Here is a 15,887-nt window from a genome sequence, read left to right on the forward strand (position 1 = left end):
TATGTTGTATTCAAAGATATGAAGTGGAATACATTTCTAGGTCCACCTGTATTTAGAACCTAGCAATCTTTCAGAAACTGTACTCTTATCTAACATTTCTGTATTATTCAGAAAATATGAAATTTTACACATGATATAGTACTCCCATTTTTAGTGCTTGCCTTTCTCTTTAATATTTATGTTATGGATAATTAATACAAATATTAACTAAGAATTTATTCAAGGGCTAATTTCCTCGTAAACACAATACATGTTTTTTTGTGTGTGTGTGTGTGAATATCTTAATAGTCAACCTTCTGAATAGTTTTTTTAAACTTCATTCTTACCTATTTTTGTTACTCAGGGAAGCTTTGCTGAAAACCTTTCCTTTCTCCTGGAAGCTTTAAAAAAAGGTACATGTTTACAGCTCTTGTAAAAAATTGAAATTTAGAAGATGCTTACTGTGACCTTTAGTCTTCTGATTGTTGACGTATTACAAGTTTTTAAAGAAAGAAAATTCAAGAAAATGAAAAAGAAAAGTCATAAAAATTAAACTAATAATCTAATGGCCACTGTAATATTACCACTGTAATGATGATTCTCAATATTTACTTTGTTTTTTGTTTTATTCTGGCACATACCATTGATGTAGATAAAAACACAACTTTTTACAGTAATAAAATCAACACCAGTGAGATGGCTCAGCAAGTAATAGTGCTTGCCACACAGGCTTGACAATCTAAGCTTGCTCCTTGAACCCAAGATGTAAGGAAAAAACTAACTTCTGAAGGTTTTGCTCTGACATCCACACACTCACCATAACACACTAAAGCCTGTACACATAGACATCAGACACACTAATAATCACTTAAAATCTAAAAGGCTAAAATTATTTCCCTGGAACCAGCACTTGGGAGCTCAAGAGAGGAAGAAGAGGAGACCATGGCATAGACAAACAAGATTAAAATCATTTGCCTGTTGAATTCTGTTATATAAAGTTAATATAAATGTTTTAGGCTTTTGTTTTCATAACTAGGAAGAAATGTTTAAAAGATTATCCATGTATTTTCCTGGATAGGTTATAATAGGTATGATTTTAGATTAAAAAGTACCATGTTGAAAAGTATATTGCTTAACTGTTATTAAAGCATGTTTGAGATACCTTTTCTTTTCAGAGTTTAAAAACAGTTACTAATCTTTAGCTCATAGAAAAGAAACCACTGTCAGTTTCATTTGTATAATTATATTCTTGATTTGGTTTTAATTTGCATGACCTTGTTTGTGATGGCTATTCTGATGTTATGACTGACCATTGTTACTACATATTGATTTTTTTCATCCTATTTTGGTGATATTTGGCACATACTTATTTATAGAACTTCTTGTGCTTCATTGCCTTAAATTTTGTTTGTACTTGTTGACTAAATAGAAGTCTTAAATTTGTACATAATTAAGTTTATCTATAAGATGTTTCTCTCCTTCAAATTATAAAATTTCATCATTCCCATTTAATACATGTGTTTCTAACTGATAATTCAGTCAGATTGGTTGACTGATTGATTGATTGATTTTGAGACAGTATCTCAGGTAATAGCCTAGGCTGGCCTTATGCATAGTCTATAGCTGAAGCTGACACTTTCTGGTTGGTTGGTTGGTTTGGTCTTATTTCTTTATATTTTATTTTTAATTTATATATTCACTTTATACCCCAATCTTAGCCCCCTCCCTCTTCTCCTGCCAGTCCCTCCCTCTCATCCTATTCCCCTATCTCCATGCCCCTTGTCCTAAGAAAAGGGGAGCCCATCAACCCATGCTAGGACATCAAGTTGCATCAGGACTGAGGTCATCCTCATCCCCTGAGCCCAGGCAAGGCAGCCTGGTTAGGGCAAAGGGATCAAAAGCAGGCAACAGAATCCATGTCATGACAGCACTTGCTCAGCTTACTAGGAGATCCACATGAAGATCAAATTGCCTATTGGCTACATTTTTGCTAGAGGGCCTAGGTTCAGTCTGTGCATGCTCTTTGTTTGGTGCTTCCATCTCTGTAAGCCCCGGGGGTTTAGGGTAGTTGATTCTGTTGGTCTTCTTGCAGTGTTCTTGTCCTCTCCAGGTCCTTCTATCCTTCCCCACAACTCCTCCACAGAACTCGATGCTCAGCCTATGTATGCCTGTCTCAGCATCCGATTCTATCACCTGCTACATGGGACCTCTCAGAGAAAGGTTAAGTTAGGCTCCTCTCTGTAAACATCGCAGAGGTGTCAGGGGTTGGCTCTCTTCCATGGGGTGGGTCTCATGTTGTACCAAGAATTGGTTGGGCATTCTCTCGTTCCCTGCTTTATCTTTATCTCTGCATATCTTGACGACCCAGAAATAAACCCACACACCTATGGACACCTGGTTTTTGATGAAGAAGCCAAAACCATAAAATGGGGGGGCGGGGGGAACCTGAGGCTGACTCTTAAACTCCTTATTGTCCAGTGTCTACCTTTCAGGTTGCTAGGATTACTTGCACATGCCAACAAGGCCACAGCTATATTTTTACATGGAGTGCTTTTTCTTTGAATAAACCATTTTTTTCCTATTGAGATACTAGCCATACTTTACAAATACTGTTTCTGTGCTACTTTCTAATTCTGTTTGGTTTTAGTGGGTTTTTGTTTGTGTTATTTTTATTTTTGTTTTATTATCTGGATAAATCTGTTAATCTTTACTTGAACGGTTTTACAGAAATGTAAATTATTTACTCCTGCAGTTTTAATGATTTTTCTACTAAAGTAGTTTCCATTCGTATAGAGAATAAATGTATTGAGTTCCTACTGAACATTTCCTCCTGACTGAAAGTTAAAACTTGTAATTAAAAGAATTTTAGTGGGTTTTTTGTTTTGTTTTTTATTCCACTTGATATTCTAATGGATGTTTGTAGAGAAAACTTTAAATGGGAAGGTGCATTGTTCCTTTCTACTAGCTAAATATGTCTCTTTTGAAATAGTTTTTATTCATTAGTGACTCCTTTTATATTGTAGAAGTGTTTTTGATGGTATTCAAAAATCATTGTAATTATTAAGGAACTATGCTTACAGAATTATAAAACTATTTTGCAAATGACTTTTTATCAAACTAGACTCCTATAACTAGACTATAATTACTTTAGAATAATAATAGCTATCTTTGTCCTGTGGATAACTTTTTATAGAAGTAAGCATGCATGTGTCATTGTGTGTTGAGTTGAATTTTAAACTAAAGTCCAGCTTTTCAGAAATACAAGAAAAGTTTATGTGCTTCCTTGTTAATCTGAAACTCTAAATTTTCCTTAGGTGACCGGACTAGCAGTTGCCCAGTGATCTTCACACTAGATGAATTTGATCTTTTTGCTCATCAGAAAAACCAAACACTCCTGTATAATCTTTTTGACATTTCTCAGTCTGCACAGACACCAGTAGCAGTTATTGGCCTTACATGTAGATTGGTAAGTCTTTCCGTGTGTGTGTGTGTGTGTGTGTGTGTGTGTGTGTGTGTGTGTGTGTGTGTGTGTGTGAGAGAGAGAGAGAGAGAGAGAGAGAGAGAGAGAGAGTGTGTGTTTATAATAGTGTATGGATTTAGAAAATTTAGGCTTAATTACTGGCCTAAGCTATTTGACTTAATTATTTTGAAAATCGTCTTCAATTCTTTATACACTGATCCTGCTTTTCCCTTGAGGTAAACATGAAAAGAATTGCTGCTTACACTGCAAGCTATGCTTTAGTTCACCTAGTTAAATCATAGAATAAAATTCACAAATACTAATAAATCTGATTTCTACTGTGGCAAGAAAAGAAAAAGTAATATTTTATATAAGTTCCGATTAATAATTTTTTTAAGCTTTTTCAAAATTTTGAATAATTTTCTCCAGAAAATTAAATTTTTTTCTTTCTCTTATGTTCAGTTTTGGTTTTAGTTTCTGGAGGCAAGATTTCTTCATATAGCCTTGCCTGTCGTAGACTCTGTAGACCAACCTGCCCTCAAACTCACAGAGATCTGTCTGCCCTTGCCTCCCTGAGTGCTGGGTTTAAAGCTATGCACCACCACCCCCCAGCTTCTTTCTTTCTTTCTTTTTTTAACAATAGTAGAATAGATGCTTTCTTTGACATGGATTTTAAAATGGTTTTACCTTGATTCTAAGTACTAAATGTTTTATACAGCTATATGAGTCTTTGTGTACTTAACTTTTTTTCTTTTGCTTTGATTTTGTCCAATTCTGAGAATTGAACCTAGGATCTTACAGGTAGTAGGCAAACACTCTTACCACTGAACTAGAGCCACTGTTTTGAAAGAGACTCTAACTCATGAGTTGCTTAGACTATTCTTGAACTTACTGTGAACCTTGTTATTCTCATGAGTAGCACAGATTACAGGATTATACTACCAGAACCATGTGTGTCTACAGTGAGCACTCTTGAACAGCTATGTGAGAATCGCCTTTTCTCTAACTTACTGTAAGCCTGCTCTGCAGATTTCTTCATATTCCCCATCACCCATCTTTTCTTTTTTTTTTTTTTTTTTTAATAAAACTTTTTTTCCCAATTCATTTTTCAACAATCCTCTTTCTGGTTTCTATAAAAACTTTCTGTTTTTCTACTTCTTTACTCTGTAATTTCTGTCTGACATCCTCTTAATACTTAGTATCTTTATGTACTTCGAGATGATTCTTCCAACCTAGACAATCTGGGTGATAGTTTGTATTTATTTATCATTGAAACTCTGTATTTATATTTCCCCAAACCAGAAGCTATCACCAGGTTAAAGGTAACATCTTCTTTCTTTAAAGAAAGGGGTAGGGAAGTGGGCCTGGGCAGAGGGCTTAGTGGCTATAACACCTGTTGGTCAAGTTTGAGGAACAAAGTTCAAATCCCAGCACCTACTTACATGCCTGACGGGAGTAGGTGTGGCAACCCACCTGCAGTTCCAGAACTTTAAGGCCTAGAGTGTATCTCTGGACCAAGCTACCTGACCAATCTAGTCTAATTGATAGATTTCTCGGTTAAGTTGACAAACTCTGACTCAATGAGCAGGAAGGATGGCAAGCCATGATGAATGCTCTTGATGTCAAACTCAGGCCTCCACATGTACATACATACTCGTATGTATGCAATGCATGCCACATGCACATAGAAAGAAAATCCTCTGGGTGAAAGTAGGAATGATTTTATAAGCATGAAGACTTGAGTTCAATCACCAGTACCTGAGTAAAAAGCCAGATGTAGTGGTGGCCACTGTAAACCTAGCACTGGGGCAGTAGAGACAGAAGAATCCCTGGGCCAGTCTAGCTAAATAGGCAAGCCTCGGGTTCAGTGAGAAAGTCTGGCTGTTTTGTCTTTTCTTTGTGTGTATTGTGTAGTTTGATAGTGTGGGCATGCATGTGGAGGTGAGAAGATAGCTTGCAGGAGTCAGTTTTCTCCTCTTACTATGTGAATACTGAGGATCAAACTCAGTCCTCAGGATTGGTGGTAAGTGCCTTTACCTTCTGAGCCAGATCACTGTCCCTGAGGAACTGGTCTTACACACTAAAGTGGAGAGCAGTTGAGGATGATACCCTCTTTAACCTCAGGCCTCCCACATCCTCCACATACAAAGATTTATTAGGACCTTAGCAGTTCTTCAGAGTAGTTGTGCTTCTTCTTTATCCATATTTCTCCAGTTCTGTAGTTCTACTATGTGGAATCGTGCTCATGTATATCATAGGGAGAAAACCAAAGACTAGGTGTGAGCAGGTGCTTTGTCAGCAGGAAACCCTTCTTTTAGATATTATTCTGTAGTATTGGCTGTTGCTTCCTCTTCCTTTAGCTTCTCAGCTTCTGTCCTGTGTACCACCAAAATGGCATCTATGTTCAGTCTTTTTTTCCATTCTCAGATGCAAGGTTTTTTTTTCCTTGCAGTTCTTTTTTTACTTATTTGGGGGTACATGCAGTGGCAGACATGTGACAACTTGTAGGAGTTGCTGCTCCCCTTTTAGTGCATGGGTTCTAGGAATTAAACTCAAGTCCTCAGCCTTAGCCACAGGGCCTTTTCACTCTGATCCATCTGTCTTCCCAGCCCAGGACAGTTTTAGTCTTTGTGCAGTTACCTGCATTGCGTTTCCACTAATTATCTGTACACATAGTGAGAATGTCTCTGGAGTAGAAAGTAAATACGTGTGCAGTGTTCAGATGGCTGAGGATTGTCTCTGCTAATTCAGCTGCCATCACTGTTGAAAACATTTCAGGAATTTACTTCTTCCTCTCTCAAACCCACACCGCTATTGGTCTCTGCTGTTTTGCTTCCTAAATGGCCCATGATGATTTAAGTTTCCCGCACATCATGGCTAATTAACCTTTGCACTTGTTCTTTATTATAAAGATCGTTCAGCAAAAAAATACACACAGATTTTTTGGAGCCACTATCTTTTTCTTAAAGAAAAAATTTTATTGTAGAAAATATTTCTGGAGATAGTAGTATAATGATTCCTGACTCTCCTGCCTTTACTGGGTAACTTTATTAATTATCTCAAGTTAGTATAATCTATATTTATCTGTCTTCCATGTAAAATATTGGGGCAAAGAAAAATCATGTCTCATTAATTCAGCTTTTCAGTTAATTTTAAGAAGATGAGAACTTCTTAAAGTTTACTTCTATCATGATATTACACCTTAAAAATAAACAATAATTGGATGAAGAAACAGCTTACTCATTAAGGGACATGTTATTGGAAAGGACGAGAATTCAGCTCCACTGATCACAGCAGCTTAATTCTATGTTAGTTCAGCAAATGGAATCTGCTCTGTTACACATTTTGTTTCATGAGACTCTTAAGCAAAATTGTGAAGATTTCTGAATTTTTGTTAATTTAGTAAGTCTTACTGCATTTTGTTACCTCAGATTTTTGTGTGAATTTTTTATAAGCTATGAAAAATACCACACTGTTGTGCTTGAATTTACTCACAGTCTCTGCTCAGGACTAGTAACTATTTGATGTCTTTAGTAGGTTTGGAAATGTTAGCACTTATAATAGGACAGGAAAAAAGCATGGTGCCTAGAAATGAATTTTTTATTTAGTTCACTGGTTTTGAACCTGTGCATTATGACCTGTTTAGGGATTGAACAACCCTTTCACGAAGGTCAAAGTGGTCACCTAAGATCATCCTGTGTGTGTGTGTGTGTGTGTGTGTGTGTGTGTGTGTGTGTGTGTGTGTGTGTGTGTATATATATATACACACACACACATTATATATATATACACACACATTATATATATTATATATATATATAATATATATAATGTACATATATAATATTTCCATTATGGTTCATAATAGTAATGGAATTACAGATATGAGGTAGCAACGAAAATAATTTTCTGGTTAGAGGCCACCCATATTAAAGAGTCACAGCATTAAGGAAGTTTGAGAATTCGCTTAAAACAAAATGTTTACTTGTAGATTATAAATATGTCGCTAACTACAAGCTATAGTTTGCTTAGTCTCTTAACAGCATGTTTTTCAACATGCATCTTATATAGATTTCTTTTTTGTTTTCAAGGATATTTTGGAACTCTTGGAAAAAAGAGTGAAGTCACGATTTTCTCACCGGCAGATACATTTAATGAATTCATTCGGTTTTCCACAGTATGTGAAAATATTTAAAGAACAATTATCTCTACCTGCAGAATTCCCGGATAAGGCTTTTGTGGAGAGATGGAATGAGAACGCTCATGTAAGTTGAAGGCAATAATCGCAAAGGAATGCATAGCTTTTCATTTTACTAAAGAACATAAATTACAAACTCATATTTAAGAGCAACAGAAATATCTTGTCTCCTAAGTTGTCTCTTTTCAGAAGAACTTCAGGTTAAGCTTAGCACTGTTGTCAGTAGTTGAAGTTTTTTTCTGCATCTCGTTTACATTTTAGATAATTTTTAATGAATTTGCATATGTTTAACTTTTCTATATTTTGCAAACTTACCAAAAGACTGTATGGACAGCTTTTATTTATTATATATATGTGTTTTATGTACAGTTCTCATAAATGACTTCAGCTTTTCTTTCATTGGCTTGTTAAGTGGCTATCCAGGCTGTGATACCTCTCTTATGTATGCTAGGCAACCAGGCTGTCGCCACACCATGTCCTAGCCCTATTTATATGGTCTATAATACTTCAGACCTTACTTGCAAGCTATATTTGTTTACACAGAGTTGGATGCTTAGGTATGATTTTTTTTATTTTTAATTTTGTTTGGATTCATAATTCTCCACTTATAGTAATTATTGCTGTAACAAAAAACATAGGAAAATCGATCTAAGGGAGGAAGGGTTTACTGTGAGAGTATGTGGTTGAGTTTGAGAATCTAGAGGTGGGAAAGGCATGGTTGCCGGAGCTCAGGTCGGCAGCATCTACAGTCAGAAAATGATGACTGCTCCTATTCAGCTCTCCTTCTCCTTTCAGTTCCAGGACCCAGCCCATGTTACGATGGGTATTGTAGTAGTCGCTGGACTACTAATGTGGAAAGACACCATGACCAAGGCAACTCTCATAAAAGAAACTGTTCAATTGAGGCTGTCTTGCTGTTTGGGAATGGTGCTGGAGAAATAGCTGAGAGCTCCATCCTGATCCACAAGCAGAGAGGCAATGAGAGAAACTGAGCCTCACATGGGCTTTTGAGACCTCAAAGCCCATTTCCAGTGACACACTTCCTCCAACAAGGCCACACCTCCTAATCTTTCTTGGTGACTAAACAATCAAATATTTAAGCCTACAGGGGCTATTCTTACTCAGACTATCACAGGTGTCCCACTTCAAGAAACTAATATAGATAATACTTTACAAGAATGTTCATAGGCTAACCTAATCTAGATAATCTCCCATTAGCAAGTTAACAGTCAATATTATCCATCACAACTATTATATGTAATGCCACAGACTTTTTATTAAGGTGTGTAATAATCTTAATTTTTAGAGTAATTAGTTTGGGTCTTCCCTTCCAGCAGACTAATTGTTCAGCAGACTCAGGAGATTGTTCACTTAAGTAGGCAGGTCTTCTCTGATGCTGTGTCTGATTTAAGATCGCTTCCTCGGGGAGCACATTCTTTGTAACTGGCACTTTACATCGTTGCTTTTCTTCCTGTTGTCTGGAATTTAACATCTGCGTCTCTGGCTACTTGCCGTACTTCTCAGTGCTTCACAGGCTTTCATTCCCCTTATATAAGCTCCTGAACTAATCTTATTCTATCATGTTTTTGAAAGATTTTAACGGAGTTTTTCATTTACGTTTAAATGCCTGCTTTCCCATTGATTTTATTATCTCCATGCCTATTTACTCTTTTCCTAAGGTGATTTTACAGCCAAGGCCATCATCCATCTATGCTGCATTGTGAGTGACTAGGTTTTATGTGGTGTTCCCTTGAAAATGCAGTGCAATAATGACCTAGTTTTGTTGGTATAATAAAACAGTATGGTCAAAAGCAGGTTGAGGTGATGATACGGTTTATATGGCTTACAGGCTAAGAGTCCATCACTGAGAAGCCAAGACAGGAACTTGAAGGCAGGAAGTGAAAGGAATGCCATGAAAGAATGCTGATGACTAGCTTATTCAGTTTACTTTCTAATACAACGGAAGACATGGTTCAGCCCTCAGTGGACTAGGCCCTCCCACGTCTTGTCATTAATCAAGAAAAGGCCCCACAGACATGCTGTTAATGAATTGAGGTAGCTCCTCAGTTGAGGCTTATCTTCTCAAGTGACTCGAGTTTGTTTAGTTGGCAAAGGTGGGGGGAGATAAACAAAGAATGAGGCAGCAGTTCAAGGATGTTTAACGACAAAGAAGCATTTGTCCATTGGGAAACACACTTACCAAAACACAGCTGCAGTTTTGGCTCGCTCATGCCTAAGGGTACGTAGCTACTTAGGTAGAACTGCATTTTTCCTTCCCTGGCTACCTGCTCTCAGCTTTCCAGTTCTTGTTTCCCTAGACTTTATAGCCCCCAAATTTAAGTGGCACATGGTAAGCGATAATCTCTTTGGGACAGTCTTGTAGCTTTAATGTACAGAGAACAGCTAGCACTATTAGGGCTTGCAGCTCCTAATTTTTTCTCTTGAACCTTCCATGGGTGTGTTTATAAAATGTACTTGGGAAATCTGTCAGCATCGTGGCCAGGGTCCCTGTCCCTTATTGAGTGAGGACGAGGTAAACAAGGTGGACTTGGGAGCTTCCCTCTGCTTTAGTGAAGAAAGCAAAGCATGCTCTTATGGGTCTAGTAGAGACATAGACACTTAGTTTGCTGGGGGCTTTGTTATTATTTATGGAGTTTTAGTTCAATTTTTATATTTGTTGGGATATTTTGGAGGTCTTTAATTTTTTTTAAATGTTACACAGTGCCCCTTAATAAATTTTTTTTTTTTTTTTTTAATAACCCATCTTGTTCGCCTTGTGCTACCAATTTACTCTTGGTTGTGGGGCCATCTGCTGGAGACTGGCCAACCTGCCAGGACTCTACCTCTCCTAGAACCTGTCAACTGTCCTTGTTCCTCAGCCGATGCTGGGGGCTTCTGAACCCCTTCCCATCCCATGCTAGAAGGATAACCACATGAATTCATGAGTTTGTGAATATAGCAGTTCTACTCTGCCCTTTGACTCTTGGAATCTTTCCGACCCCTCTTATGAGATGGTCTCTGAACTTTGGGGAAAGTTTTAATATATAGATGTCCCATTTCTGACCAAACACTAGTCAGTCACTTACTCTCTGCACTTTGGCCAGTTGTGAGTTTCTACATTAACCACCATCTGCTACACAAACTTCTTGCAGGAGGTCTGAGTGCTGTGCTAATTTACCTGGTGGGGATTCAGAGGGCAGGTTGACACAGTGTCCCTATAGCAGAATAGTAGTAGTAGTGGGTTCACTTTTGGGAGCTTTGCTACCATGGGTGCTTTGCCGTATTTACAGTACTAAGAGATGTGCCTCCTGTGGAGTGGATCTTAAATCTAATTCATAATATTTGTACCACTACTGTTCCCATGGGCATAGCACACCATGCTCGTCATTGTATTGTAACTTTTGTTCTGACTAGATCATGAAAAAGGAACCTTTATACCAAGCAGATGACTTTTGAAAAATTATGCCAAGTGTCACTGCATCTTTCACTGTTCTGTCACCTGTAGATTCACTTTTTTCATCTAATGTTTTATTCAGGCCTAAATGTTCTTTACCTTCCATTGAATCCCAGTTCTCTAGAATTGATTCTTTTATATTTTGCTTGAGAAAAGAGTCCCATTAGCCTTCATATTTCTATATCCATTGGCATCTTCTTAGTGTACAAGTTTGGTTTTACAGAATAATTTGTATTATATTGTTAACTATTATTTCCTTCCTGAAGTTTCTTTGTGTAATAGTTAAACCTAATGTCAGTTTGACTAGCTTTAGATCACCATGGAAACACACTTCTGCATGTATCTATTAGGTTGTTTCCAGGAAAATTTAACTACAGAGGAAAGACCCATCCTGAATGCGGGTGCAACCATTGCATGTGCCAGAGTTCCATGCTAAATGGGAAGGAGAACATGAGCTAAGAGCCAGAACTGGTCATCTCTTCCTCTTCCTGATACACGGCTAGTACTGGCACATGCTGCCTCAAGCTCCTGTCATTGGGCAGGATTATTTATACCCTTTAAAAGTAGGACCAAAATAAAGCTGGATGTGGTGGCACACACCTTTAATCCTAACACTCAAGAGGCAGATGCAGGCGGATTTCTGTGAGTTGAAGGCCAGTGTGGTCTACAAATAGAGTTCCAGGACAGCCAGAACTATTACACAGAGAAACTGTCTCAAAAAACCTGGGGATTGAAAAACGTAGGGCCAAAATAAACCCCTTCCTTAAGCTGCTTTATTGTTAAAATGGTTTTTGATTGTTTCTTTGTTATTTTTCTCAGAAAGAAGAAAAATGACAAATAAGTTTTTTTCTAGATTGCTTCTGTGACTCTTTTTTTTTTTTTTCATTGTTCCCTTTTCCATCTACCATGTTGGTATTTGTGACTAAGGCTTACATGAACACATCTTATTCACAGGCACTCCTGCCCACATCATCCCCACAATAGTTCATCTCTATGGTTTTCTTCTTGTTAAGTCTTTTTTTCCTTATCAATGAAGGCCTCATCAGACAAGTCTTCTGTAAATGCCTAAGTTCTCTCCATCGTTGTAATTGGTTTTAATAAGCCTTTTTTTTCTATATATCCTGTCCCTTTGCAGAGTACTGCTTAGTGTACTTGGTGATTCCCCTTTTTTTCCAATATAAGAACTCTGATTTTCTGTTGTGCTTTGTCCTACATTCTTTTAATCCATCCAACTAGTTTAATTATCTAGTATTCCCATATTAGATTGAAATTTTGGGGTTAAGCTACATTTTTTTTTCCTTATTTTTTAGTGTCTCTCAGAAGACTCAACTGTGCGTGAAGTTTTACAGAAACATTTCAATGTCAACAAAAATTTGCGGTCATTACATATGCTATTGGTTTGTATTTTTAAATACATTTATTCTTTATCTGATTATACATATTATATAAATATTATATTAATACATTAAAAATTATACATATTAATGGTATATCTTCTGTTTTGATACATACATACATGTATAACTACAGTTTAAACGGTTTGAAAGTAATAGCTATACTATTTCTGCATTCGTGTCAATGATTTTTAAGTCAAAAGTACTGCTTACATCTTGATGTAAAATTTTTAAACTTAAAGATGCATTTGGAGAGAAACAGCACATTTACTACATTATCTATGCTGATATTTGAAGGTAGTACACAGCTTACTTTGTTTAGTTCTTCTTGCTGGATTGTTTTCATTGGCACTTTAATTTTCCAAAACAGACCCAGTACTTATAGTATCATGCTTAAATGTCTCATTTCTTTGGAACGGTTATAAATGGTATTTTTAAATCTTAGCATTAGCAGTTTTATTGTTACTATATAAAGATTTGCTTGATTTTGTATGTTATCTTATGTTCTACATTCAGTCTTGTTGAACTCTTAGACTTTTAAAAATAGTTTCCTGAAATTTTCTATGTAGACATCCTCAGATTATTCACAATAGGTGTGGTTTTTTGTTCTCTTTGTAGTCTTTGTTTCTTCCTTTTCTAAGTGATTGCTATGATCTGGTGGCTAAAAGTGGTGAGAATAGGCATCTTTCCTTGTTGCCAATATTAAGAGGAAGGCAATCACTGTTTTAATGATAGAAATTATAGCTGTGACGCTTCTTATATATACATGGTCATTTTCAACTTTTTTATACCTGATTTGTTGAGTTTATCATGAATATGCTAGATCAGTGGATAAGATCATGAATTTTTTTTTTTTTAATGGCTGACATGTTTGGTAACTTTTTTTTTAAGGTGTTTTGTTTACTTGGTTCTTTTTCTTTCTCTTAGAATGAAGGGTCATGTCAGCTTATATGAATAGTATATAATGTCAATCTAATACTTAGTTACTGCGAATAGTAATGTACTTCATATTTTAAATTAGTATTTAAGTTAGTATTAGTATTTTAAAAAATGATGGCACATGCCTTTCAGGGAGAAAGTATCTCTTGGTCCATTTGTCTCTGGTCATTTTCAATAATAGGAATGAGCAATAGTAACTATCTATTAAGTAAGACACCTGCTTATTAGCCAGTCAGCTTTCTATATAATATCTAGCCTTTTGCTTGTTTGGGGTTTTTTTTGTTTTGTTTTTTGTTTTTTTTGTTTTGTTTTGTTTTGTTTTTGTTTTTCATGAAGGGTTTCCTTTTGTAGCATTTGCTGTCCTGGACTCACTTTGTAGACCAGGCCAGCCTCGAACTCACAGAGATCCACCTGCCTTTGCCTCCCGAGTGCTGGGATTACAGGCGTGCTCCACCATGCCTGGCTTTGAAACTCCTGAGTTAAACAGCTAGTAAATGGCAGAGTTGGAGTTCAGCTTTAGGCTGCTGGGCTGTAAGCCTTATGGCACACTTCCTGTGTTTCTACATGATGCATTTACTGGTTCTTCTTCCCCATTTCTGTCTCTACTGAAGAAGGTTGTCTTTCTCCAAACACACTTCCTGTCTGTTAGTTTAATTCATTTCTACCTATCAAAAATTTACTGTCATTTGTAGCAGCCTGGCTGTGATGAAGTTAAGGATTAAGAATCTTTATGTATCCATCCATCTACCCATACATCAAGATGCATAAAACAACATGTGTGAGAATCACTTCCTTACTACAGCCTTGCTTATCATTATGAAAAGGAAAGTGGCCTGTTTATCAACTGAAAGGGAGGAATTGCAGGTACATACAAAGGAGCACAATAGAAAATGAACAAACTAGAATTGAAATCTCAGTGTATATTAATTTTCAAAATAGATTTTCATTGAAAGATGAGTTCAGAAAACCAGATTGCACTGGTTGTAGAAGGCTTGAAAGTTGCATTGTGTTATCTAATAATACCAACAGAATAGAGGTGTAGTTTATATGAATATATTAATATAAAGATATTATTGACTATTTTGTGTGGCAAAGGCTGCCTTATAATCAGGAACACAGTGAGAGCCCTCAGCTCTATAAAAGGTATATTTTATAAATATAAAAGTATGGTATATTATATAGATATATTTATTGCTTATTTTTATGTAAAGAATATCTAATAAGCAAAAAATTGAAAGAGTCACAAATGTTCTGAGTTCTAACTTGTAGAAGAATGAAGCCCAGAGACTTCAGATCTCTTGAGCTTTGCTATGGCGTATCTGAAGTGCACACTTACCCTGGTGGTGTGTGTTTGCTATGTCTCTCTGTATATTGCTCCATTGTGTATCGGCTATATCTACAAACTCAATATACTTGTATTCAGCTTACACATTAAATAAGGTGAAATCATTAATTAAGGGGAAAACTTAGTCCCAGAAGCTGATATTTGCTTAAGGAGAACTAAATGAAGAGGATAGTTATGTCTACATTAATAATTGTTTTCAAAATTAGTAACTTCCAGACTGCACTTACTTCCTTTACTGATTATTTGTAAAAATTTGTACAAAAAGCATAGGTACTCCTCATAGTTATATATGTCTGAGTTTTGATTAGTATTCTTATTTTCAGTTTTTTATTGAACTTTTTTATGCTTTTCTTTGGGTGAAAAAATTAATGTGATGTTAAGTTCAAAGTAGTAGAGATGGCAGCATATGAACTTAATCACTGCTAATGAAGCAAAGTTGAGGGTTAACTTTAGTTTCCTTCTTGTAAGAGTAAACCATACAGATATTTAAAGACTGTTCAATGTCCCCAAAGGATTGGAGTAAATAAGTAATTTCTAATGCGCCTTTCCTTAGACGCTTGCTTTAAGTCAAGTAACAGCATCGCACCCACTCATAACGTCAGCAGATCTGATGGAAGCACAGCGTCTGTGCAGCTTGGATTCTAAAGAGAATATTGTACATGGTGAGAAACTGCTCTGTTAGTATTTTAAATTTTTGGATTTTAAAGGCTTGGGTTTAGATGTTTTCTAAACTTATAATTAGTATTGAGCATGGTGCTTTGTATACAAAATACTTGGTACACATTACAGCTTTTAATCAGTCCTGTGAAGTGTACTACCACTCTTACTTAAAATGAAAGAAACTTTGTGCACTGCCTCCCATGCCACATGGGAATGCCAGGTAGGACTATACTGGCGTTCCCCTTACTCACCCTAAGTGCTACTGTATTTGCTTGTGTCTGTTCATTGGAGTTCACTATACCTTATGAAAATAAAATATTTTTCTCTCCAGTGTGTTTAGGGAGGAGGGGAATATGCACACAGTTTTAGATAGAATTTGTAGAACTTCTCTGTATAAATGCCTTCCAAAGGCCTATGTTATTTGAAATTACATGATAATCCTAATTTGTTGTGGGCCA

At 36.4% G+C, this 15,887-nt stretch overlaps 1 protein-coding gene across 1 annotated transcript in view; it reads left to right on the forward strand.

Annotated features, from left to right (window-relative positions):
* Orc4 (origin recognition complex subunit 4) overlaps positions 1–15,887 on the forward strand; it is a 32,152-nt gene that overhangs the window by 12,236 nt on the left and 4,029 nt on the right. The window contains exons 7-11 of the mRNA XM_051166105.1: positions 344–392; positions 3,294–3,445; positions 7,531–7,704; positions 12,402–12,488; positions 15,323–15,431. Coding sequence (XP_051022062.1) covers positions 344–392; positions 3,294–3,445; positions 7,531–7,704; positions 12,402–12,488; positions 15,323–15,431 — 571 coding nt within the window. The remainder of the gene's footprint in view (positions 1–343; positions 393–3,293; positions 3,446–7,530; positions 7,705–12,401; positions 12,489–15,322; positions 15,432–15,887) is intronic.

This window comes from Acomys russatus, chromosome 24, assembly GCF_903995435.1.
Source record: "Acomys russatus chromosome 24, mAcoRus1.1, whole genome shotgun sequence".
Classification (NCBI taxonomy): Eukaryota; Metazoa; Chordata; class Mammalia; order Rodentia; family Muridae; genus Acomys; species Acomys russatus.